Source organism: Ammospiza caudacuta, chromosome 8, assembly GCF_027887145.1.
Source record: "Ammospiza caudacuta isolate bAmmCau1 chromosome 8, bAmmCau1.pri, whole genome shotgun sequence".
Classification (NCBI taxonomy): domain Eukaryota; kingdom Metazoa; phylum Chordata; class Aves; order Passeriformes; family Passerellidae; genus Ammospiza; species Ammospiza caudacuta.
In genome coordinates, this window is record NC_080600.1 from 19,738,535 (window position 1) to 19,766,054 (window position 27,520).

Below are 27,520 nucleotides of genomic sequence, written 5' to 3' on the forward strand. Positions count from 1 at the left end.
TGCTTTCTTTTCCTTGCTGTGCTTTCCAGTTAGTGAATTCAGACTTCTTTTTATAATTTTTTGCTCATTGGAACCAGTTATTATTTTGATAGTTGTAATTCTGTTTTGTTTTGGGGTTTTTTAATTTAAACTGATTATGTTGAACTAATAAAGTATAAGGAATCATAATCTCTGGACCCACATTAAATTCAGTAGGAAATTAAAAGTAATTGGTACATATTAAAATAGTAAGTCCTTAAAATCTTCTTTCATCTACATATTTATCTATTTTCCAAAGCATTTTAGGTAATGATGGATTATAAACTTTAAGGTCACCAAAGATATTTTAGCTGTATTGGCACAGGTATATGAGAGGTCACAGCTGCTTTTTGCTTGCCCTGGTGTTGCTGCCTGTGCATGTGGCGAGCAGGTGCTCCTGGTGCTTTGCACTGGTGTACAGTGAAATGGGCTGGAAAATTGTGCTGATTGGGTTAATGAGCAGCTTCTCAAAACCATGAATTAGAGTTTCTCCAAATACATGATAAAATGAGTCTTTTGCTTTTGCTTGTTTCATGATGAACAGGTGCATAGCATCACTTTTAGAAACTGGAAAGTCTTTTATAGAATCACTCAGTTGGAAGGGACCCCCAAGGGTCATTGAGTCCAACTGCTGGCCCTGCATAGGACAACCCCAAGAGTCCCCCCATGTGCCCGAGAGCATTGTCCAAGTGCTTCTCGAGAGCTCTGTCAGGCTTGATGATGTCAGGCCTCACTTTTTAGTAACAATTTATTTCTACAGATTGAAATTGTTAATGGTAAGAAATAGGAAGAATAAAAGATTCTTGTTATTGTGGCATGGTTTGTTTTTCATAGAATGCTAATGTGATTTGGCCTTTCTAAGCTATAGGACAGCATTGCTATTGTGAATAAAAAGCCAAAGTTCCCTGTAGTCTCATAAACGCAATGTTCCAGTGTAATTCAGTGCCCAGATAAGGTTTCAGGCTCACATTATTTCTGCTCATGTCAACTTACTGCTTCATTTTATTGCAAAGAATTATATTTCAAGGCAGCATACTGGTCTGTCCAGCTGATGTTTTTTTATGGTGCACAGGATGGTCACAGATGTGAAGGACCAGAAGCTACTAAGAGTGCAGTAAATAACAAGGGAATGTCCTTTAGCAGTTGATATGAATATTAATAATTTATTGAGAAGCCAACTTAAGCTCTCTGGATTTCAGAATAGCTGAATCTTTTACAATAAAAGCAACTATCTAAACACATGGTAAAGAAACTATGAATTACATCCATAGAAGAAAGCAATAGAGAACTAAATGTTTATAGTATGCTGAATGTTATGGTGAGATGTGGTACTTTGGCCCTGGAGAAAATATTAATTTTTCTTTTTTAAGGGTACTGATATTTTGGAAGGGATTTGTGTGGTTTTTAGTAGACTTGTTTGTGCTAGAGATTTTAATTATGGTTTTAGATATTAATTACCATGAAGATACACAGTTTAGGATTTTGAAAGTCTGAAAATTGCATATGTCATTTTTGAAACAATGGTTGCTTTTTAGCTGCATGTTTCAAATGCAATTTCAACAGAAATATCTATAATCTCCAGAATTTAAGAAACTTTATTGCTAGTCTTAGAAAGACACAGTTTTCTTTAGCATCAGCAAATAGATTTAAGCTACCTGAATTTTTAATGCTTTTCCGGTTGTAATAAAAATCTATTACATAGAAGAGCAAAAGGTGCTTATTCACCCTGTGTCTTAAAATACTTAAAACAAGGAGAAATACAACTTGGATTTAGTAAATTCAAACCTCTTTCTGCAAATGGATTTAACAGTTTAAAATCTTTCAAACTAATGCATGTAGTATGGAATCCTAGTTATAGGATTTGTTTCCCTTCTTTCTGTGTGCTGTTAAATTCGGGTACTTTTTGGCATGCTGTTTGTGTTTTATGTTGATCAACCAAAACTCTCTTGGCTGTACTCCATTGTATACTCTTACTGAATATGTATCATCCCAAGCTATGACTGTAAATATATAATATGCCAAAGTATTTAGTAGCATAAGGGTATTTACAGTACAGGAGAACAGAGAAATGTCTATACAAAATATATACCTCCACTATGTTCCTTTGGAGTTAATGGCAGTTGTATCTCTAAATATAGGAACACTTTCTGTCTTAAAAAGTAATAGTTTTCATCATCACTAGGAAATGGTTGGACATTTATAGATGAGCAAATCAGTAGCCTCAAAGCTACTGAAACCTGACTGAAGTTTGTGTTAACTGGAATTGTGTGTTGTGTCCCCATAGGAGGAACAGGCTGCTAAACTGAAAGCTGAGAAAATTAGGGTTGCATTAGAGAAGATTAAAGAAGCACAAGTGAAAAAGGTGAGTTAGTTATACCCATTTATAAGACCCTTATTTTATTTTTTTTCACCTGGAAAATGCAGGCAAACTTCATTTGTATCTATTAGCCTTAAGTTGCCCTTTATAAAATCAGAACACTATAGTGTTCTAATCTTTAGTGGTAATGTGCTTTCCCATCTAGACTGGACCTAATCAGGAGAAGCCTAGGATATGGAATAACATGATGTTTTTCTTAAGGAATAGCTTGTTTTTCAGCTAGTGCTCATTGGGAAGATTTTACCAACTTCCACCCAGAACTGAAATGAAGGTCCAGCCTCCTGAGATTGTTCTTGTATGTTCTGCAGTCACATGTTTAAAATTTGTACCTGTTTTCTTCATAGCCTTTTCTTCACAAGCCTTTTCTCATTATGCATAGCAGGATTTGCCAGTGCTAAATGGAAGAGAAGTATTCCAGATTAAAGACAGAAATTACCAAATGGAGAAAGCCTGCTGCCCTTACTTGATGTACTCTCAAAGAATACAGAATGCCCTGCAAATTTAGCATTTTTGTTTTATGACAGGAGTTTTTCAGTAGCATAAAATGCCTTTTTCATTGATTGTTTCTGGATCAAAAGCTGAAAAACTCTCTTTGCTGGAAGATGGAAATTAACAAGTCAGTTGTACCAATGTATTGCAGCTAGAGGGTTTATCTTTTCCAGCTGAGCAAGATGTAAAAATGGAAAAAATAATGATTGGCAAGAAGAATCTGTTGTCTTAAGTCTTTTGATTGGTTTAAAAAAACAGCTGCCTATGAAAAACCGTTGTGTTTTAAAACCAGTTTTTTTTCACACTACTGCTTCATATTCCCCAGAAAAGTAAGGTTTAGTATTGCTGTATTGTTTACATAATAACCATTTTTAGAAAACAGTGTAGGAAGCAGGCAGAAAGCTTAAACTGCAGATCTGAAAAATTCTGATTGTTTGTAAGCTTGTGCAGAGCCCTATATCTATGTTTGTTCCACCTAGATATTGTCTGAAAGACACTATTATCAGGACACTTCAGCAGGAAGGATTTTTTCTTTCTTAACACACAACTGAAGGACTTTCTCATTGTGTTGGAAAGACCTTTATATTTATTTACTTGAGCTGTAGGAGAACAGTATCTTGGTAAGTGTCTGTGGTAAAAATATCTACCCATCATTTATGACATCTTACATTTTCAGGGAGTGTTTTGATTGAATTTTATGCTACTGTAAGAAAATCTTAGAGGAATAAACAAGATCTTAGAAACCTTATTTTTATTTGAAATGTGACAGATTAATCTTCTTTTTGTTTTCTTATTTTTCTGCTTAACAGTTGGTGATCAGAGTCCATATGTCTGATGACAGCTCAAAAACAATGATGGTGGATGAGAGGCAAACAGTGAGACAAGTATTAGACAATCTGATGGATAAATCACATTGTGGCTACAGTTTAGATTGGTCATTAGTGGAAACCATCTCTGAATTGCAAATGGGTAAGTAATAATTATAAGCATTTCTAATTCTTATTCATAGATGCAGCAGTAGTCTGCATTCTCAGAATGATTTAAATACTTGTCTTCATAATGTTCATCATCGTGTTCATTAATGTAGTAAATGCTAATTCATGTAATAAAGCTCATGATTGAACTTGTTTCAGAATGATCTGAAAATTCTGCTTCAGGGTGTTTAAAAGAATGAGAAAGTTGGTCCAGTGGTTTCCCAAAGATTTCTGCTTCTTTATTTTGCAATGAGGATTTTCAGCTATTTTCTACCATTTCAGTAAATTTTCCTCTTTTTCTTTATGCTGTTCTCTTTTGTCTATTTTCAGTATTCTGAAGTTCTAGCACTAGTGGTAACTTTTTGAAAGCTCAGAGCTTTGAGAGTCAAAGCTCAGAGGTTTGACTGAGAACCAGAGTTCTCAGAGGTCTTGTTGACACGTCATTTATTGAGTGACAGAGATCATAGGAAGTAGAAGTGTCAGTTTTTAGACTTCTTTACAATACTAGCTATGGATATTCTGCATTTCATAAGCATTTTCTTTTCCTTCTGATCATTGCCCACTACTTTTTGATACTTTATGAGTGAGATAATCATTGGGGATGTAGAACGAAGTATTGTGCCAAAAAAGGTGCCTGATCCATTCCTCTGGGAATTATGTAGACCAGAGAACACATAAATGTGATAACCTTATTTGTGCTCATAAACTTGGAAATGTTATCATTTGAGTCTGCAGTGTTCCTGCAGGATGGTAGGCCTTCTCAGATAAAAAAAAAAATTAAAACATTTCATATGTTGATGGAACTATAAACTTGAAGATAGAAGTCTATGCTGAGTGACTGGATGTAAAAAAATGCCGCTTCCAGGCATGTCTGGAAGTGGACTAAGCTCTTTTAGTCTCTTAGCGTAAACTTCTTCTCCACTGTAGTAGATCTTGAACTCTATTTTCTCTGCATATATGCCTTGTCTCTTAGAAATGACTACAGATTTGTTTCTATCACAAAATGCAACAGATTCCAATGTATTTGCTCACATGTTATTGTTCCAGAACGGATCTTTGAAGATCATGAAAATTTAGTTGAAAATCTCTTGAACTGGACAAGAGACAGTCAAAACAAACTAATGTTCGTGGAACGTATAGAGAAATATGCACTTTTCAAGAATCCACAGGTAAGCCTGAGATTTGTGCTAAATGTGTGTGTGGCTGATGGCAGTTTCTTACTTTTTTGATAGCATTTATTTCCATACTTTCATTTTGGTACTTGTGTATGTGCTAAAATGCCAGGCAACTTTACACTTCAGCACTATGTACATCCACAGTGTTGTTGGCGCAGAGTCAATCCTTAAGAGGCAACCATGAGCCGAAGCAATCTGTTTGCTAATGGGTTTGTGAGTAGTTTTAATGCACATGAAGGCAGGCAGTTTCCAGAGATTTACACCCATGCTTAATGCTGCTCAATTATGTAAACATGCAAGAAAGGTGTTGACAGATATTGCTAATAGTAATGTCTCTCCACTGTGCATTCTTGCATTGCTGGCAAGAAGGGGAAGACAAAATCTTAAGAGAACAGCCACTCCATGGTCAAATGACAAGAGTAGAGAAGACAGCATGTGCTCCTTCTCTGCAAGTTGGGACCTGCCTATATTCACTTGTGTTTCCTGCTCCTGGCTGGGAAAACAAAGGCTTCTCTTCCTCTCAATTGGCCTCAGAGACCTCTCTTCTCTCAAATGGTAGCTACAGACCTGGTATCTGCCAGCACTGCAGTATTGTAGGGGAGTGGAGGAAAAGAAACAGAAAAACAGAAGGTGGCTCTTGGAAGAATTTGCATTGAAAATTCACTTGATCTCTTGTCTGTAATATCACTTGATCTCTGTTTTAACTCTTACCTAATGTATTCCATTTTGAGTTTATAAATTATTTTTATACCTGTATGGCATCTATATTTTAATTTATTGGATTTCAACTGGGTATCACTTTTGCATGTTCATCCTATGGGACATCAGTTTACTTGATTTTATTTCTTTTTACGCAAGATCTGAAACCCAGTCTTACGCAAGTGCTTTGCACTGAAGCAGCAAAACTCTACATTCTTTTTAAAAGTTTGTAAATTATAGGTTTACTCTCAGTACTTATAGTAGGCACTGTCACAGGAGCGAGGTACCAGCATAAACCAAATATTTCTCCTTGTTTTAAAATATTGAACTGGCAAAACTTTGGCAAAACCCAAATGAATATTTGGGTTTTTTCCAGTATTAGCCTAGGGGTTAGGAAGATGTTTTTCATTGTCCCAGTCTTTTCCAAACTGAATAAGAGTAAAAAACTTATTAAATAAGATATGGTGCCTGTGCATAATTAAGTTCCTTTTAAGAAGCTGACAATTTATTTAGAATGTATTATTATTTATTTAATGGCTTCAATGTGTGCTTCTTTGAATGCAGAAATAATGACAGTATGTAACAGATCTCAGGAGGTTTTTTATATTTTTATTGTGGTATTTACAAGTTCATAGTGTTTTTATATCTGGATGCATTGTAACAAACAGCCATTTGATCCTTAGAAAAGCAGAATGATGTTGTTATGAGGTTGTTAGGTAGGAGTATGGACTGATTGATATTTCTGGTAAAGGTGATTATAAGTTACTTCAGTGTATTATTTAGCAGTCTGACAGTTTCAATTAGTCTACAAAGTTTTGTTCTTACTGCTACAGAAAAGTAAACAAGAAATGCCATTTGGCTTGATTTCAGAATGCCTAAAGAAATATTAAACTGTATTTTGTTACAGAACTATCTTCTGGGGAAGAAAGAAACTTCTGAGATGGCAGACAGAAATAAAGAGGTGCTACTAGAGGTAAGAATGTCAAACCGGAAATGACAAAGTAGTCATTTTGGAGCATGAAGACAAACCGCTAAAGGTTGTGGTGATTGAAATTGATGGACAGAGCAGAATGGAATTCTGGAACTCTGTGAATGGAATGTGTTCTCTTTGAGATAAATGGCTGTTTTAATGTAACACTGCTTCAGATGTGATCAGTTAAAAAAGTCTCTGCACTTAGTTTAGTATCTGAAATACCATACACAGTGATAATCAAATTGAGATTGCCTCTAGCTATGGCTAAAACCATTAATTTCAAGTTGAGATTAGCAGACCTGTGACCTGTCTTTTGTGACCATTTTTTTTTGACCTGTGGTGCTAGAGAATTTTTACTAGCACTTTCCAAACTTTCATTTCTACAAAATTCTAGAGCCTGGGTCTGGAGACTGGTTTAAATTAATATTTCAAATTTTGATAATAAGCAAAGCAAATTTTAAGTAAAATTTTAAATAAAATTTTTTTCAATTACGTTTTAAAATTAAAAAATAAAAACCCAAATTGTTGAATTTTAAGAAATGCATGACAGGAATTATTCTCAAACGCATTAACCAGTTTACAGAAATAAGGGCATAAAAGTGTGGAACAAGTAAAGCACACAGTAAATGTAGCCTTCATAAGCTGAAAGCTAAATCCTTCTGTGGCATGGCTGAAGTGCCATAGGTTCCACTTGATTTCCAGAATAATGACTATGATTTACATAGTTACCCAAAGGTAAATATTTGGGGTATTTAATTTTGAGTTAAACCTAACACAGTTTGTCTTAAAAGTAGCCTATGCATATTAGTAATGTATTATTAATATGGGTTTCAATAAGTGTATGTATGTATACATACATATATAAGTGGATGTATGTGTGGATGAAAAAATTGTTTGAAGCCACAACATGCAGGGAATTGTAATTCTGCTTAACTCTTTCTGTCTTCTAAGATTATTCCTAAGTCTTTGCTGCATATTAAAGTGTGTGTTTAAAGCATTTGTTTTTCTCTGCTAGTTCTTTATAAATAGAACGTTAGCAAAAGTTGCAGTGTTGTGGACAGTTAGTAGCAGTGAAGTACTCCTGGAATGAATTGCAGCTGTGTTGGATGGATGCACAGTTAGGTTTGTGTGTGCTTATACATATGAGGCTATATAAGGTGACCTTGTGACCTGAAAGCCAGTAAAGCCATGGGGGATCTATTACTGAGAAACAATGGTCAGAAAATCTTTACAGTAGCTGCTAATGATTTTTCTGTCATTGTTGCACTGAGGAAATGTTGAGACACCCTATCATGCTTGTCTGAATTGCCTCATTGCTTCTGTAATTTATCTGTAGTTCATATCTCATGTGAAAAAGATCTGTTCCTGCTACAAGTGCATTCTTTGGATAAAGAATTTCAGTCATTCAAAACAAACCACTGCATGCTCTCTGTTCTGTCTGTTTCCCAAACTGCTCTGTTTATTGGCAGGAATGCTTCTGTGGAAGTTCTGTAACTGTGCCAGAGATTGAGGGAGTTTTGTGGCTGAAAGAGGATGGTAAGAAATCTTGGAAGAAACGTTACTTCCTTCTCCGGGCTTCTGGAATCTACTATGTCCCTAAAGGGAAGGCCAAGGTATGCTACTTAAAGCAATTGCTCTGAATTGTTCAGTGCTGGTAAACAGTGCACACAAGAGTTGGCTTTAAGTTTTGGCTTAGCTGTGCCTTTCCAAGTGCCATATACCTTAATTAAAATGCTGGCTTTATCATGGAAATACTATATGAATTTTTGTGGCAGCACTTGATGTGAAGGGTGTAACCCCAGTGTAAAAACACAAGAATACAGGGAACTGCTTCTTGGGTTAGTTGTTCAGAAATACTTGAGAAAAAGCTTTTGGTGGAGCTAAGAAGCTGATCTTTGCTGAAGCAGAATTTGGATGGAGGACCAAATTGCTCTGCAGATGTCAATCATGAAGTATCAGACCAACTCCACAATGTCTGCATAATTTCATTATGTTTAGTTAGTTCATATAAACTGGATTTTTTTTTTTGGACCAATTGGTGCTACATTTTTTGAAAACAGGTATAGGTAATTCCATTTCTACAGGATCACTTACTGCTGTTCTCTCTATCAGTAATGCAAAATAAGTAGAAAGACACTACAAATGCAGTAGTTCAAGGCTGAACTACTGTGAGTTTAAGTCATCCATGAATCCATCAGTCTTGACAGCATCAGATGATTCCCAGTACAGCAAGTCCACCTCCCACACATCTGGGAATGAAGAGGAAATCTCTATCAACACAACAGCTCCCTTTAGAGCTGAATGCATGTCAGATGTTCTTTCCACAATCTTTTGCTTCATTAAAACAATCTGTATGCAAGTAGCCTGTTGAAATTCTTTGCCCTACACTCAATGCCAAACATTTTTAGAATTCTACTTACAGTCACACTGGAATTTGGACACCTTGATTATTACCAAGGTGAAATATAACTAACAGCTGATAACTTCCTGATCAACCAGTCATACTTGCTTTCTCTTGATACCTGCTCTGAGTAAACAGTAGTAGTCCAGTGTAAAATGTTGTCAAAAGACAAAATGCAGACAAAACCCAAAAACCAGACTGAATCTGGTTTAAAATGCAGGTGTGATGAAAGACTTTATGCGTAGCTGTATCCCCTTCTTGTGTTGGTAGTCTTTGAATCAGATTGAAACTAATATTTGACCTTAACTAGACCTTATATTAGTATTGGATCTTAGCATTAGGCTGATTGTGCCAATGTGTGTGGATTTTTGTGAAGATACTTTGTACATGACTGGTTTTGTATTTACTAGGTCTCACGGGAACTCGTGTGCTTTCTCCAGCTCGACCATGTCAGTGTTTACTATGGACAGGACTATCGGAACAAATACAAGGCACCCACAGACTATTGTTTAGTGCTAAAGGTAACACTGCAGCACTTGGCTATACCTTGAGTACACTTTACTTGTTCTCAGCCATCAGCTGCTTTTAATCTAATTTTCCTCTAGTTCTTGTATACAGTGTGAACAGTTGTTGCCTGTTCTCTGAGCTGGTCATGACTTCATAAACATTTTCATATTGCCCTGAATTGTTTTATTTCCAGACTTATGAGTGCCAGTCTATTTAATTGTTTACTACACTCTAAAACATACACTGAAGTCTGCTTTTCCATTTGGCAGCTCTATACCTTACAACTGTTTAGGTTCAAAGAGATAATACCCCTTGAAATGGTAATTGCAGGGAGTTATCTTCTCAGTATAGGTCCAGAGTAGTGGAGAAATAAATATTAAAGATTCAAGTCTACCCTTTATGCACCAACCTGAGGGAAAAGGGGTGTTGTAAAGGAGGCATCTTCTGAGTATAAATGACAGGTAGAAAGAACAGTAGCAAAAACTGTTATAAAACCAGTGACCTGATCTTAAACACATCTAATGACTTGAGTTCATAAAGTTATTTTAATTGAATCAACACATCTCCTAGTTTCTATTGACTCCCACATAGTGTTCAGAATGGTGTCAGTTCCTGCAAGATAGCTGGGCGCCAAGCTATTTTAAAGCAAGCTTTCACTCTGTGTTCAGGCAAATAACATGTCTTCATGGATTTGAAATTGTGCCAGTAACAAGAGATGTTTTTAGTTGCACTTTTCCCCTCCCTGCTCTAGATCTCATGTGGTGTTGTACATTAGACTGTTTACTGTGCCTGGAGTGTGTGCCTGCCTGTCCACTGCCTGAAAAAGGATTTCATTTTCCAGTGGACAGGGCAACATGTCTTTGAGCCCACTGAGGAGACAAGTAATATTAAATATGGGACAGGATATTAGTTAAGAAAGTTCATGGCTAAAACTGGAAGTATTTTCTATATTCTTATAAGTCATTGAATGCAAACGAAAATGTCAGTATTTGTAGGTATATATAAATTCCTTGAAGTAAATTGATTTTTCTTCTTACATGTCACTTTTGTCTATATCATTTGGACAGGTTATAGCAAATTTCATTTTCAGACTTTTTGACCACACAAAGTAGATTTATTTTTTTTTTTAATTATTGCCATTCTGAGAATCAGATTTAATGGTAACATTACTGAAGACACAAAAATGTGTAGAAATTGTCCCTAAGTAAATTAATGGGGTAGCTTTAGTTGGGTAGCTTACACCAAGTGAAGCTGTGTTTTCTATGTGGAACTGATGAATCACCAAATTATTATATTAAGCAGGATTCAGTTCTGCCTTCATCAGTTCTTATAATGTTACATCAATATTTTCAATTAGTACTAATGTGTGGAAACCACACAGTTTTAAAAACAGAGTTTTGTGCCACAAAGGCTCACTAAGAAAGCTAGGAAGTATCTCCTTTGGGACAGGTAAATGGCAAGTACAGACTGAAGGCCCAGTTCTCTACTGATGTCCAGACTGGATTTGTCTTTATCTTCACTCCTTTGTTTTATATCAAAACTTAGTGTGCTCACATCAGGTGCTGTGCTATTGTTAAGTGTAACATTTGTGTGCTAATTTATAAAGTTAACTCCTTGGTCCTAAATACACTGAGAAATTCTTTTATTTCTGTATAAGCAAAGTTTTGAACAAGTCCAGAAAGAAGCTGGCTTGTTAGCAAAGTAATTGTATTTGCTTCTATAGACTCTTCTTTGTTATACAACATGTATGTGTAGGAGGCTGGTAGTGAAAAATGAAAATAACTATCTACTATCATAAGGAAATACACTGTATATATTCTCTTTATGGACATAGGCGTCTTATGTTCATTTTAAAATAATTGTGTTGGAAGGCAACAGAATAGAATATTCTGAAAAAGCTTAGAAGTTCTTTGATATATGTTTCAGACAGTCTTCAGTAAAACTTAAATATCTACAATCCTCTAGCAAAACTCTGTTGTGTCACTGAGCTGTAAGCTAACAGAGGAAATGATAAGAACTGGGCTGTTCAGTTACCCCAACAGCTGAGAAACCTGTAATTTCTATAGCATGGTCAGGAAACAACTGGATAGCACATCCAGAATGATTTCCAGTGTCTGATTTTTGAAAAACATGTTTCTTTCTTGACTGCTGAATTGATAAATACAGTGCCTTTACGTTTTTTATACATATATGTGGGAGCAGCAAGTATTTTTTTAGATGATAACCCTGTATCAGTAAGGTGGGAACCTTGAAGCCTTCTACAAGGTGAAAATAGAATTGCGCTTAACAGCATGTCACTTGGGGAATGTCTCACTTAAGCCTGCAAAGGCAGAGAAGACCAGTGTGTTTGTTTTCCTCTAGTTTGGGGGATTTTATGTGAGAGAAAGGTGAAATATCAGTTGTCTCTGACAAGTGGTGAGTCAGTTCGTAGGTATAGAAGACTCCTGGTGGGTAGAAAGTACTACAGCCCTAGAATAGTGAAAGACTAGCCCTTTCTTAGTGTTTGAAATCAGTTGAAATTAGTTTGTGCTGGACACACTTTCAAATGTGTGTCAAGCAATCGCCATTGAAATTCACCTCCTGAAATATTCTGGAACATTTTTAAGTGGAGTTAAATACACACTACTATTGAAGAGCTTCCAGCATTAGGTTTATCTGTATAGACATCGACAAATAAATGCTTTCCTTGCATTCCTAGCTATGAAAACATTGATGAGAATGCACAATTTTTTGCAGCATCCTCAGATCCAGAAGAAGTCCCAGTATATCAAATATCTCTGCTGTGATGATGTAAGAACTCTACACCAGTGGATCAATGGCATCCGCATTGCTAAGGTAACCCCTGGGCACTCTTACACTGCTGTCATGAGTAGTTGTCATCATCTGCTTAAAACCATTTACAGTTACTTAGCAAAATACAGGGTAAATCTAACTTCCCTCTGTTTACAATTCTGAACATGAACTGTAAAATCTTCTGACATTTTTCTTTCCTCAGCAAAATTATTATAGGCTCTGTTATAGTAATTCAGTAATTGGGCCTTTTCTTCTTGTTTCTGCTGCATCCCTGTCACATGACACAGTTCTGACATCATAGATGTCAGAAATATAGAAAATCATAGATAGATTTTAGCCAGCTCCGTTCAGATTTCAGAAAAGAAGGCTTATGGGAAAAGAGAATTTAGAACATAGAGTTAATTTTCAAGATCCTCAGCTTGTCTTAGTTTATTCATTGGGCCATTTCTTGCTTGACACTGTCTCTTCTAGCACAAATAAATTGTTTTTCTTTCAGCAATTCACTAATAGCATTAATATTCCTTAACATAGAGCCTGTGTTGCTTTGGGGGGACTGGCAGGAGGAACGGCATAATAGAGAAGCCAGAGGTGGAGCTCAACGGTCTGAAAAGAGTGTACAGCCTGTATAGAGTTGTTAAACTTGTTTGTGGTTTTGCTTAGTACGGGAAGCAACTATACATGAACTATCAGGAAGCATTGAAGAGAACAGAGTCAGCATATGACTGGACCTCCTTGTCTAGCTCCAGTATCAAGTCAGGCTCCAGCTCATCTAGTTTGCCAGGTAACAATGTGATCTATCTCATAATACAAAGAATCAATTGCCTTTGTTATCATCTGCTGTCTGGATGCCTCAAGAGAGACTGTTGCAGGAAATGGACTGTTTCTCCAAAGTCTTTTATGCTATGTTTAGTCTAAAACACAGACTTTATCTATAACATTCTGTATATGTATATCTATATATATATGCATACAGGTAAAAACACATTTTGCTGTATTACTTGCAGTGATGTCTGTGTTTGAAATATGCACCAGTTTCTTGTTCACCTCCAAAAACTAATGATTTTCTTATACTGAGAGGAGGAAACATCTTTTCAAATTCCTGATGCCTCTATGTTCACCTATTTGAAAAATCAGATTTATATCATAATGATGCATAGAACATATATATGTAGTTCTTAAACTGCTTTGTGGACTGAAATATTTGAAATTGGAAAATGAGAACCATCCCCTGCCCAAAGGCAAAGATCCAATCTCTTTAGAGAAAACTTTGAAAATACTGTTTGTTCCCATGTCAAATTGTGCATGCCTGCATTCATGTGCTCCCATTTATCTCTCTGCAGAACTGGGGCTGGTTTCTTGTTGCATGTAACAGTTTAAAAATTGATAAATATTTTATACAGTGTAATTTCATTGTTCAGAGCTAACTGATGCTTTGGTGGATTATTCAGAACCTAGAGGGGCTATGTTCTTCATTGAAAGTGTGCTGTTGTGTGAAGGTGTATTGTCTGCCAGAGATACAGATTGGGAAGTAATGCTACTGAATTGGACAGGTTCAGAAAGTAGCCTGTAAGAATGAGCTAAGCAAATGCAGCCTAACTGGGAAGGTACCTTGTTGTTTCAACTATGTGGCAAAGCAGTAAATTCTTGGTCACTTATAATTTCTCGATCTCCAAGATGGGTATTTTTCTGATAAAGTGTAAATTCTTGTAGGGAGCTGAGCCACAGCTCACTAGCCAAGCATGTTCTGCCAAAGTTGGATTCCAGCCTGCGCCAGGACACTTTGGGATTACACAGAAAGCAGGTGGCAGGCTGAATAAATTGGTCTGACTGTGCCTGCTGCTATCTTGTCGCCCTGTAGACCCAGAGCATCATTTATGTTGGCTACTTGCAGGATGCACACACAGCCCTTCTCTTGTGTTGAGGAATGGGTCATTGGAAGCAGTGTTCTGCCTTGGCTGGTGCAGTTTGTCTGTCCACGGCCTGTGCCCAGGGTACAATTTTAAGGTTGTGCTGGGAGGGAGTGCTGAAGAGAGCAGGCTGCATGCACTGCATGAAATGGGGCTTTTCCCAAAGTGCAGGGATGTGGCATGGTTCAGAACCCACACAGCTGCAGTGATTTTACTTTGAAATATCTGACATACTCTTATCCTTGTGCAGCTTCAGGTTTGGTTGATACCAGGCATCTGTTGTAATGGCCTGGATGTGAGCTAGAGCTTACACAGTTTTTACTGGGAGCAGTGGCCTCTGGGGACATGTTTAACAAAGTTGAATTGTATTGACATTACTTTTACATTCAAAAACATATGCTAACTGTTCCTTAACTTTTTTTCTGAACAGAATCTCAATCAAATCATTCTAATCAGTCTGATAGTGGAGTTTCTGACACCCAGACAGCTGGCCATGTCCGTTCCCAAAGCATTGTCAGCTCCATGTTCTCTGAGGCCTGGAAACGAGGCACTCAACTGGAGGAATCCAGCAAGGTAACAAGAAGACTTTAATTTGAGAACCAGCGCCCAACAAAATGTATGAGACAGTGCTGTACCTCTTCCACCTCTGTCTTGAGTGGCATTTCTTCTCTGTTTTACATGGTTAATTTACACTGCTATATAATTGTTTTTTAGGATTCACTTTTTCAGGTAATTAAGCCCTGCAACTTTCTGTTCTTTCTTTTATTTGTGTGCATAGAAGCTTTTTGTTCTTTGAAGGCATTATACAGCCCCTCTCACAGAGTCCTATTTACTAATGTTGAATGAAGACAAAATAAAAAGATAAGCTGTTAACAAGTTGAATGAAATTCTTTCACTAAGATCTTTCTCCAGTTAAGTAGCCACATCTTTCCTTTGTAAAGATGTGAATAACTGGGGCCTGAAAGCAAGTATATATGTTTTGAAATACTTCAGTAGTTTTTACTCAAAAGTGTTGTGTTAGGTGGGACTGGAACCAGTAACCTCAGATATGGTCAAATCAAAAGTACTGACATTGTCAGCAGTTGTGGATTAAGGCAGATGAAGTATCTCCTGTTTCTGGTAGAGAGTTACAGAAGACTTTAACCCACTGAGGCTGGGGCTCAGGTCTGTTGTGGTTAGTTTTCTGTGTGTTGGTTAGTTTTCTGTTCTTTCTGTGGTTAACTGTTGTAGTTCCTGGGGAAAATTTGCATGCACGGGAGAAATTCTGCTGAAGCTGTTTGTTGTCAGGTTTGAAGGAATCTCCAGGTTCCTGAACAACCTTGATGTCATTAACTGTAGCAGCTACATGTGGAAGTGCACTATGAGAAGCTGTCATTACTTCTGTCAGTTCTGAATCTTCCCCAGACCTCAGGTTCCAAGCTAGAGAAGGAAGCTTTTTAAAACCAAAGCCACAGGCCAATATACCTGGCACTGGTGCTTCAGATAAATAACTAAAAATAAGATAACACATCTCCTTTTCAAATGAGAAAACATATGACGGTGTGAAAGCTGACATGGCTGCATCCTTTGGGATTCGTAACTGTTGTTCAATGCCTGCTGGCTTGGAAGTTGTCTGATTCTAATAGTAATGTGGTACTCAGTCCAGGGATGTAGCTTGCTAAGTTGTGGTCCAAGTTTTCCTACTGCATGAGTGCAACACATGGTGCATGTCCATCAGCAGATGGCTTCTGTGTGGGTATAGGATGCATCATTTCTGCAGGAGTGAGCTGCACGAGATGGGGCATTTGCTAGCAGGTATTCAACAGTGGTGAAAAAGTACTGCTGTAAGAATGATAATGTTACTGTTTCCTCAAGTTTTGGGTTCAGTGTAAATCCTGCTGCTACATATACTTGCTGTGAGATTTTAAGCAAAGGTTTGAAGTTCACTATCTTGGGGTTACTATTGTTCTTTTTCAAGTGTGTAGTGCTGCTGGCAATTGCTTATTTAAACCCCAAAAATTTTTAAGCTACATGGTTAAAGCCATGGTAAAAATAAAATATTCAGAATGCATCCTGCATTGAGGAAGCTATACATGTATCAATATTTCATCAATTTGAATTCCTTTCTGCAAATCCAAGAAAAGGTATATTTCTTCACCTTATGCATAACACAGGTAAATGGGTTGCCCTAAAACTTCCAAAGAATCCAAATGAAATGAACTGTGTAAACTTACAGAAGCTGTGTTTAAACAATTGAGGGAATTTCAGTGAAACTACAGTGTAAATCTGGCCCAGAGAACTTGAATAACCAGGAAATCAGACTGGCAGTGAAAAATGTTAAACTGTGTGGCAAGAAAGGCAACAGCAGTGTTCAAGAATTGTAATTTACATGGGAAGGTGTTACCAGTGATACTGAGATGTGCTTTTAGTCAGTTTAGTCTCCATTTACCTCAGAGGCAGCTTTGCTACAGTGCTTTGGTGTCAAAGCTGGCTTAAGAAGTCCATGTGGGCAGGTTGCTGCCAAGTGGCAGAACTTGCCTGCATGTCCCTTCCCCTTGTGCAACAGCTCTCTCCCACCTTGGCAGCCTTGGCTCCTTCCCCTGGGCAGGCAGGGCAGAACACAGAGCCTGCTGTGTCTCAGCAGGCAGATAGCATTGGTGTGCTTTCCAGCCAGGGTGTTGTACTGGTGCCTCAGCAAATTAATCACGGGTGAGTTCTGCCCACTTTGCCCTCATTTACCCGTAACTTCCCAATAATTTCTTTAAGTCGAAAACATACTGAAATTGCTAGAGATCTGTCATATTTGAGCTAATTTTGGTAACCAGGCCAAAAGCATGGGAAAAGAGATGGCAAACAGTTCAATTGCAAAAGTTTGTTTTCTCAGGAAAAAATAGCTAAAAAAAGCACAGCTTATATAAAAAGAGCTGTTTTTATAGCATTTTTTAAGAGTTCCAAATAGTCATGAAGATGCATGTCACAAATAGGAATTGCCAGTGTGCAACAAGTAATTTGTCAAGATACACAGAAGGACATCACATAATTATAAGGACAAAAAAAAGGACAAATGAATCTCTCTCAAGGTTCTTCTGTAAAGAAAGTATCACAGACTATGTTTCTGGATGTTGAAATTAATTTGATTCTGTGGAGATGGGAGGGGCTCCCCCTCCTGAGATGCCCAATAGTCTTTTCTCTGTCCGGAGTGTTTAATTTGTTCACTGTGAAGATGACTGTCTTCAATGGGTATAAAATATACACCACTGTCTTTCAAATATATGTAAGATTAAGAAAAACTTTTCCCAAAATGCAGATAATCCATCTGCTTCATATTTTGAAAGATTCCTCTTTGCCCAAAGAATACTTTATTTCATTTGTTCCCAGTTGGGCAGTGAAGAGCTCATTGAGTCTCATTTGCTTGTTAGATTTTGAACACCTTATTTCAAATGTTATGCTACAAGTACCCAAATGCATGCCTGCTGTGTCTGCTTTAAGGGACAAATTCAAGATTCCCCAAGGTCTTGCCATTCAGGAATAGCTATTCTGTTATGCCTTCAGCTCCCTCTCTCTCTGTTTTATGCCGCCTTTATTTTTCCTGTTGCCTTTTGCTGTCTCAGGTGTCAAAAGTGAAGCTCAGCACAACTAAGGGCAGCACACCCATGGTGCCTTATACAGGGCACAATTAAGGTCAGGTGGTGCTAATTGAAAATTCATTAACCTGGGTGATTGGGAGAATGATAATTTACAGACTAACACTTGCAAGAGATCAAGATTTCTGTTTTGTAATGTGAACACCCTGATTTAGTTCCAGACCTAATGTGACAGGCAGAGGCACACCCCATGTTTGTTGTAAAATCACTGTTTATTGCTTCTGACTCTAATCCTTCTGATGGAGTTCTGCACATGCAGACACTGCACACCTGTGCTTAGAACAAAGCAATATGCAAATGTGCTCTTCCCGTGCAGATGAGCATAATTGGGCTTACTTATTGCAAAGTATCTACTAATAAGGTATAGGTACCCAGTGTGGTCAGTCACTATGGTGGTGGTATATTTCTAATGCATGTTTCTTTGCTGTGCACTGTGAAATTCACAACTTGGCTTGTAGCCAAAACACTTTGTATTAGGAGGATGTTTATAAATTTGAGTAATGCAATTGTTGTTTTAATTTTTAAGAGGAATGTAGGCTTACAGTTTTTGAGAAACAACTTAACTTGAGCACAACACGAGTAGACTAAAACACTGCCTGCTGCTTTCCCATTGATCCTTCCATTAGTCAGCTTTTCCCTGTTTTTCCTTATTTTTTCTGTTTAACGTATGAGTTGCATGTGTAACTTTCCCAAGTTTACTTTGTTTTGCAGATGTCTAAACATTTCCTTCTGGGGAAATTTTCTAGGAAAACTTGGTTCTTCTTCTTCCTTATTTTTTCCCTGCCAGTCATGGATAGTAGAGCATGTGAAGGAAAAATAATCTCAGTACTATTCCTGCAGAGCTTGCTCTCAATGTGTTTTAGAGCAGTTCAGGATTTCTGCAGTTTGTAACACTGAACAGTGTAAGGCCTGACCTAACAGATGTAAGGATTTGACATGCTCTGGGAGACTGTGTGTGGTTTGATTCCAGTCATACTGCGCTGAGATGTCTACAGAGCCTCTGGCTCTGCCTCTGTCACGGCCTGGGCTGTTCTGGGGGGCTATGTTTGGGTCATTACGCTTGCCCAAAGCAGGCCGGTAATTCTCACTGGGTCCCACTGCCTGCCCCAGGGCAGTAACAAGGCTGCTGGTGTATTTTCCCTCTGACAGCAGCTTTGCTTGGAGCAAAACTGGCTCCGCTGATTTTTGCCGGCTCTCCTCCCGGCCTGCCCATCCCCTTGCATGGTCCCGGCTTGTCAGTGTATGGAATTGTCTCTTGCTCCAGTGTTTTGCTAATAATTCTTGCATGCTGTAATCTGCCACTTAATTTTTAATGTTGGGCACATTTAGACCTTCACTTTATAATCTCTTTGTCTCTTTCTCTCTCTCCCTCCTTCCCTCTCTCTTCTTTTTCTCCCTTTCCACTTTCACTAAAAATCCCTTCCCCATAGGCCCGAGTGGAGCCTGCAGGCCGGCCCTTCGTGTCTGTCGCAGCCCCCGTGTCCCCGCAGATGAAAGCGGTGACGCCCTACACAGCATCGCAGCCGTCCCCGCCGCTGCCACCGCCCCCGCCGCCGCCCCCTCCGCCCCCGCCGCCGCCGCCCCCACCGCCCCCGCCCCTGCCCAGCCAGGCCGCCCCATCCGCGGGCTCGCCCGCCACCATGTTCGTCAAGTACAGCACCATCACGCGGCTGCAGAACGCGGCCCAGCACGGCGGCCCTTTTTCCAAAGCCCCTGCTGCACAGCAGCCTCCGCCGCCGCCCCCGCCCTCGGCAAAGCCTCAGATCCTGGTGCCCCCCAACGGGGTCATGCCGCCCCCCCCGCCCCCGCCGCCGCCCCCCACACCGGGCTCGGCCATGGCACAGCTGAAGCCGGCACCTTGTACCCCCTCCGTGCCGCAGTTCACTCCACCACCGCCGCCCCCCAAGATACATCAGGTCCAACCAAATATAAGCCAGGCCGCTGTTGCCTCCTCGTTGCCACCGCCGCCTCCTCCTGTGCCTGCCCCACCACCACCCCAGGCACCCCCAAAGCCTGTCATGGCAGCTCTGCCCCCTCAGCCTAGCGGGAAGGCAGCATCACCAGGGGTCACACATGTCACTCCCCCTGTGACTGCAGCCTTGCCCCTTGCAATAAAGAAACAACCAAGTATCACTTCTCCCCAGGTGCCTCCTCTGCCCCCGGCCCCTCCTGGCCCCACTCCCCCTGCAACATTCCCAAAGCAGCAAAGTTTCTCAGTAAAGCCTCCTCCGTCCCCTCAGTCCCCAGTGCCATCGGTGGTGAAGCAGATAGTCAGCCAGTTCCCCCCTCCTCCCACGCCACCTGCCACTGAGCCCCAGCCTCTGAAACCCCTTCCGCTGAGTGTGGCTCCACAGTCGCCTCCAGCAGTGAAGGCAAAGCCCAAATGGCAGCCTGCTGCTGCTCCTTCACCAGATTTCCCCCCTCCTCCACCAGAGAGCAGTTTAGTGTTTCCTCCTCCACCTCCTTCCCCAGCTTCCTCTGCAGGTTCTCCCCCGCCTGACAAATCAGGGTCTCCAGTAAAAAAGGCCGGCAAGACATCAAGCCCCGGAGGGAAGAAACCACCTCCAACACCTCAACGCAACTCCAGCATCAAGTCCACAAGCTCCGCTGAGTACCATGAGTCCAAGAGGCCTTCAGTGGACCGCCTTGTCAGCAAATTTGCACACTCCCCAGAGCCGTCAGGATCTCCTTCCAAGGAGTCATCACCTCCTCCAGCCCCTCCGAAGCCAGGAAAGCTCAACCTTTCTGGTGTGAGCCTGCCCATTGTCCTTCCACAAGGGGGAATGCCAGCCAAGGCTTCTGCTCCGAGTGTGTCTGGAAAGGAACCTGTGGTTGAATTCCCTTCACCACCATCCGATTCAGACTTCCCACCACCACCCCCTGAAATAGATCTGCCTCCCCCTCCAGTAGAAATTCCGTCTGTGTTTTCAGGCAGCACCTCCCCAAAAGTCGCTGTTGTCAATCCCCAGCCGCAGGCGTGGTCAAAACCATCTGTGAAAAAAGCGCCACCACCCACACGGCCCAAGCGGAACGACAGCACCCGACTGACACAGGCGGAGGTTGCGGAGCCCCCGGGGTCAGCTGGCCCACAAGTGCCCACCTCACCCAAGTCCAGCCTTAGCGTTCAGCCGGGATTCCTGGCAGACCTCAACCGGACGCTGCAGCGGAAATCCATCACCCGGCACGGCTCGCTCTCCTCCGCCCGCATGTCCAGAACGGAGCCCACGGCCACCATGGACGACATGGCCCTGCCTCCGCCCCCGCCAGAGCTGCTGGCTGACCAGCAGAAGACCAGCAGCTTTGGGGGCAGTCATATATCTGGCTATGCAACGTTACGGAGGGGGCCGCCCCCCGCGCCCCCCAAAAGGGATCAGAACACCAAGCTGTCACGGGACTGGTAGTCAGTCCCCAGATCCAGTGCTCTGCGTGACTTGTGGGCTGCTCTGATTGGCCAGCCCATGATCCCGTGCATGTGGAGAGGATGTGGGGATGTGGATGATAGCCCCATTAAAAGAGGTGATCTCAAACTGCAGCTGTGGCTAAATGTAAAGACATTCCCCTTTCATGGCTAGAATAAGAAAGATGGGGGCTTAGGGGTGTTGATACTTTACTGGGAAAAGTGGGTAGAGAGGTGTTGGCTTCATTCTTTCAGTTTCTTTTACCCTTCTTATAGATTGGACCAAACCCCCGTTTTCTTACTTTTTCTGCATTTAGGGGAGGGGGAGGGAGATAATTTTTTTGTAGTGTCTGTCCACGTGAGACATGTTTGTGCATGTATAATAAGTGTAGGTATATAATATATTGTGATATAATTCGTCGCAATTATAGAAGATAACCAGAATGTTTTTGTAGAACCGTATTTATTGTTTCAGTCAGTATATTATCTGGAATCGGACTCTAACTGGTCAAATCTTACCATAAAGATGGAGATGTAGGGGGCACTTTAAAGAAAGGAAATAAAAACCCAAACCCACAAACTTCTCAGCAGTTTGTGGTGGGTAAATTCTGCAAAGCTGAGGTGTTCGGCTGGTAACTGTATGTTGTCCATTGATTGAAAAGTACAGATGCAACATACCAAAACATTCTGGTCATAATACTACTGAAAATGAGTATGTTCAGAGGAAAGAAATAGATTTTATATATAGTGGGCTGGAGTGAAATATATTTATACTATAAAGAGCCTCCCCCTCCTTTCAAATAGTTTAAAAATATACACTGATAGAAATTATTTCAAACTTACTTGTCCATGCAGTTAAATAGGATAAATATATATTATTCCAAACCATTATGCATTCTAACTGATAATAGGCTCCATCATTTGTTTCTATGGCTCAAGATGAATATATTTGTGTTAACCCCTTCTGAAAGCTGCCAGGACTCCTGCAGTTGAAAATCCTGCCAACCCCCAAGGCTGACCCACGCGGATCCGTGAGCTGTCCGTGTAACTCTTACCCTGAATGAACAGGTAGGTTTCTGTAGAATGTGCTGTGTGCTCACACAGGCATGCACAGCGTCCAGTCTCACCTGCTCTGGGCCTGGTAAGATGTAGTGTCTTCACAAAAACAAGTGTCTGGAAATGTGTGAAGAAAGTGTTGTCATTGATTGGAAATTGTTGGGAAAATTTCCCTTCTGGAAAGAGAGAAGGGAGCAGCAATTTCAGGACAAGGAGAGTAAGAATTCTCTCTCTTTTCTTTGGCCTGCCAGAGACTGTGACCAGTGCATTAACCTGTGTTACAAAGTTGCACTTCTAGCAGTCGAGGAAGAAGACTGGAAAAAAAAACAACCTTAAAGAGGCAATAACATTTGAATTTCATCTAAGGGCCCGTATGATTAGACAGTAGACTGTTGGTTTGCTTGGTTTTTGTTAGTCACCGATTCACAGTCGGTCACCACATCAAGCATGAATGACAGTCCTTTTTCTTCAGTAGCTACTTCAGTAGCTTGATTGTACAGTCTTAGCCACATGTTCAGACCTTGTGATAAGGCAGTGTAAGTCGTCCTATGTATCATTGCACATTCCTTGCCGGGTGGTGGGACATAGCCTTTGTAAAACAACTAAAATACTTGGACTGTAACTACCCCCATCTTCAGCTCTTACAGCTTCCCTTGTCAGCATGGGGATATTGTCGATACGTAGTATCAACAGGCTCATAGGGCAAATAATTTCACTGTTTGCCTACTTTTTCTCCAAAACCAAACTTCAAATGCTTTCTTTTTCCCAAAGAATGAAACAAAGACAGCAGCTTGACCTGGCAGTATCTTCACATGTGTAAAACCAATATAAACTAACCTTTCATTAAAGTAATTCAGGATGATACATTTAAGAAATATTGTGACAGTGTCCCCCATTCCATTTTTTTTATTGACTTTTTTTTCTAAAGTCCAAATAATGAAATAATTGTCTTTGTGAATATTTTATGAATAGGAAAAGAAGTTTTGCTAATTTGAGCTGGAAAATTACACATCTATAACTATATAGTTTTAAATAGGTGCATCATGAGAAGAGAAAAATTAGTGGTGCTGTCTCTGCTGAACTGTTTCATATGATTTTTTTAAAATCTGTTTCAGCACCTCTGGAAATTGTTTTAATATTTCAGACTAGATTTTTTGAGCAATAAGAGTATATACCATTATGTGCATTTTTAAAGCACTGCTATGGAAAGGCACTTTTTTGTATCTTTCAAATTGTTCACCACGTTTTGTTTCTACTATTTTTGTGCTTACAAAGTGTCCTTAAAAGCATTTGCATTGTTATTTTAAGCATGCTCAGTGTAGCTGGTGACTAACTTCACAGGAGGGTTGTTAAGCTATACTGCAGTTCATGGGTGCTGTAATTTTCACATTGCTCCTCCTGCTGCTGTGTCCTGTGTGCAGCTCCTGGGGCTCAGACACACCAGAAGGCAAAAGGTGCTCGCTGCAGCTGTAACTGCTGTGCCCATAGCCATGATGGGGAGGTGGGCACATTCTCCTGCTCCTGGCAACATGTGCTCCCAGGTGAGAGCAGTCAGAGAATTCGACTTGCCCCATCTGCTTTTCTTTTCCCAAGACAGCCTCACTGGTGTGTGTCAGTTCCAGCCCTTTTACTGTAGCTCATTCAGTGCAGGTACCTCTGGGCTTTGGACTCGGCACATCAATGTTCTGAGTGCAGTTTCTTCAGAGGCATTTCAGCTTTGTTCTCTTTTTCCGGTGACCACATTTATTTCCCTGGTATCTCTCCCTAGACAATTAATCCTTGCAGGCTGCGGGCTGCCTACAGGTGCTGGGAGACAGTTGTGCAACTCTGAAGTCTGCAGCAAAAAGAATGAATGTCTGCTAAGGTGGCACCCTGTATTGCTTCTAGTTAGGGTTTCCTTCCTGAGGCAGTGGTGATCCAGTGAGTGGTGCTGCTTGTTTTCTCTGAGCTGAGCATGGAAATTTGCCTACAGTGTGCTTCAGACAACCCGATTGCCTTTTCAGGTTATGACATACCCTGCATTGTAACTTGCTTTTCCAGTGTATTTACTGATTTTGTGACAGTGAATATTTACACCTTATTTTGCAAGTAAGTTGTTTTCCCCCATGTGCAGTCATCTCATAATTGCACCATAATATTTATTAAATCAGAAAATTAAGGGGCTGGATTTCAGACACCCAGGAAGAGGCTTCCTGCTACAAATATGGGCAGTAATACTTTTGGCAGTTTTAAAATGGGCATGTGAAGGCTGAGTGTTCATACTCCAGACACAAAAGTGCTTTGATCTCAAAATACACAGAGTGTACAGCTGGAGTTGTATTTCATGAGGCAGAGCACAGGGTGGCCACTTGTTAAGGTGGCTGTCAGGGGACCCTGCTGCTGCAAGGGCACCTGTGAGGGCTCAGCTGTATTCGTTACTCTTTTCCTTGTTCAGTCTTCATTTCCCCTCTGCTCTGCAGCGTAGGTAGCATCCACCTCTGAGTAGCAAAGCCCAGCTCAGCCAGGTGTCTGTGCCCACAGCCCAGGTGTAGAAAGCAGGGAGCTATTCTCAGATGCTTACATCACCATTCAGGTGCTGGGGAGTTGCTTTGAAAGGGAAAATTAGGCTCTTCTAGCAGCACTAAGCTTCCATGAGAAATTACTTTTAAAACTAAAAGAAACCACAGGATCTAAACAAACCATAGGTAACATGTTTCAGGTGGCCATGCTTGGGGCCGTTATTCTTTTAACATCTGAAGCTGGGATAGGAAGTTAGGCACAAGTGTCTGAATCATTCTCTTATTTTCTGTGGAAGAGGACGTTTCCTGCTTCACCCTGCACAGTGGTTTTCTCCTGTGGCAAACCACCCCTGACTGCTCTGACTTGGTGATGACCTCAAAGCCAAAGAGCTCCTCTCCTGAGCTTACTCTGCACTTGTCTGCAGGGCAACAGTGAGGGACACGTCAAGGAAACAAAGTGCTGGTACCTGGATTCTTTGGTTTCGGGTCTGAGGGGAGAGGAAGCAGTTTTTTCAACAAGTGCATTTTAACATTTACTGTTCTGGGCTTGCACATTTATAGGTTTTCTAATTCCTTCTTCCTGTGTCCTTAGGCAACCAGATAAATCATATCAGCTCAGAGATAAAGTGTGGCCAGTCTTCCTCTCACTTAAATTTTTTTTCCACAGTTTAAGGAACCAAAAGTGCCATTTCAACAGCAGAAGGGCAAAAAGAAATTTTCTGCTTTTTACAGAAAACAGCATAGAACCAAATTGTTTTGCTACAGTGGTACTATCGCAGGTAAATTTGTTTCTTATTCAAAATAAGATTATAAGTGGGTCCTAATATGAGTATTATTTAAACTAGTGTCATGTTAAAATCAGTTGCACTCCAGAAAAGCAGTATGAATTCCTGGCAGAAGGTAGTGAGGATGAAGCCAGAACATGGGAGTTTGGTTGGTTGCTGGGTTTTTTTTCCTTATAGCATTACTAAGGTGTAGATTACCTACTCAGTCACACAGTGCTGCTCAGCTGCAGGTGAGTCTTACTGCTTTGGGGACCATTTGTGGCACCTGGTGTCGAGCTCTGCATTTATTCCCTTGCACCACTGGGACAGACTCCAGACCAGAGAGGATTTTAACACTACAAGGGATAGTTTCTCTTGGATTTTATTTTTTTTTTGCCATATGCTGATGGGGTTTTAAGCATTATTTTGGAATTCTGAGTTTGTGTAAGCAGAGTAATTTTCCTTTCTGAACTTTCTTTCCTTCAATTAATTAAAATATGCCCATGAAGGGGCAAAAAAAAAAAAAAAAACCAACAGGGTTTTGTTGTTGCAGGGGCAGCACTCACTAATACTGTGACACAGGCTTGGTCTAATTGTGAGAAGTTTAAGACACTAAGAACACAGGCTAATTACTCTAATTACTCCTAACCAACCCCGGGGAAAACAGTGACTTGGGTGATGATCATTGGGTGCTCTGAGGCAGTTGGTGGGGCAAGGACTCAGTGAGCTCTCTGCTCAGCAGATGGATCTTGGGTATAGGGGAGGTAGAGAAGGTAGAAGACTTGAAGGAACAGGAATTAGTGCTGTAGAAATGAATGAGAAGGACCTTCAGTAACAGATTGTGGACACTACACCCCCTTATTTAGATGCTTGAAGGCAGCTTGTCTTTTAGGAGATTTTGAAACTCTACCAGTTGTTACAGTGGAAAATAGTTTCCTTCCAGCTTTCCCAAGATGCCAAAGATGCATTCTGAGCTAAATTCCAGGTATGCAGATGTGTGTATACCAGTCTCTTGTTGCCAGGGGTCTCATACTGCTGATCTCTAGCACATGTCTGGTGAGACAACAGGGGGCCACTCTTAGATGTTGTGTCCCTTGCCTTTAACCAACACTGGGAACTGGGTACACACTTGCAAGGGACAGTTTGGCAAACAAAGCTGTGCCCATGGCACCCTGCTGGCTGATTTGGTGCAGCACAATAATGTTTGTACTTCTAAAAGAAAAACTAAATGTTTTGTCATAGGTTTTAATTGGAAATCTTAGGCCTCCTAGTGGACTGCAGTGGACCAGAAATGAACTGGAGCAGCAGTTTGGTTTATAGCTTACACTAATTGTTACCAGTCACTGGGAATATTCTGTATAATACTGGAGATGCAAGTGTAAGAAGTGTCATTGCAATGATGATTTGTCTGTGCAGCAAACTTGTGCTGAGTGCTGTAAATACATTCATGTTTACTGCTTTAAAAAGAAGATTGCACATTTTATCTTTCAATGGGATTGCCTCCCCTCTTCTTCCCTTTCCAAACAGAAAAAAAAAAAAAATCAAAGCTCTTTTAGACTGATAGTGTCAGGTTGGGGGGAGCTTTGCCATATTATAAATATATATATAAATATATGTATAAATATACTTTTTTAAGCATGAGAGAAGACAAAAATACTACATTATAGAGTACCCAATATAGAGCATTATACAATGGAATATGCACAATTCAATAAAGATGTAGTTAAATTTAATACTCTGTTTTAATCCTCTGTTTTGCAATTTTCCTTTTTCATGAGCTCAGAGCCACACTGTGTTTCCAGGTCATCAGTGGTTCCTCTTGGTGTGAGTCAGGTAGGTAATGGCCTACAGCCATGTGCCGTTCCTGTG

General features: G+C 40.3%; 1 protein-coding gene across 1 annotated transcript in view; it reads left to right on the forward strand.

Moving 5' to 3' along the window:
* The window catches only part of RAPH1 (Ras association (RalGDS/AF-6) and pleckstrin homology domains 1), a 78,922-nt gene extending 51,560 nt beyond the window's left edge, over positions 1 to 27,362 (forward strand). Inside the window, exons 5-14 of the mRNA XM_058809634.1 lie at positions 2,303 to 2,380; positions 3,694 to 3,853; positions 4,906 to 5,027; positions 6,640 to 6,705; positions 8,175 to 8,318; positions 9,517 to 9,627; positions 12,350 to 12,448; positions 13,067 to 13,187; positions 14,744 to 14,886; positions 19,367 to 27,362. Of these exons, the coding sequence (XP_058665617.1) occupies positions 2,303 to 2,380; positions 3,694 to 3,853; positions 4,906 to 5,027; positions 6,640 to 6,705; positions 8,175 to 8,318; positions 9,517 to 9,627; positions 12,350 to 12,448; positions 13,067 to 13,187; positions 14,744 to 14,886; positions 19,367 to 21,337 (3,015 nt within the window). The 3' untranslated portion in view covers positions 21,338 to 27,362. The remainder of the gene's footprint in view (positions 1 to 2,302; positions 2,381 to 3,693; positions 3,854 to 4,905; positions 5,028 to 6,639; positions 6,706 to 8,174; positions 8,319 to 9,516; positions 9,628 to 12,349; positions 12,449 to 13,066; positions 13,188 to 14,743; positions 14,887 to 19,366) is intronic.
* The last annotated feature ends 158 nt before the right edge of the window (positions 27,363 to 27,520 follow it).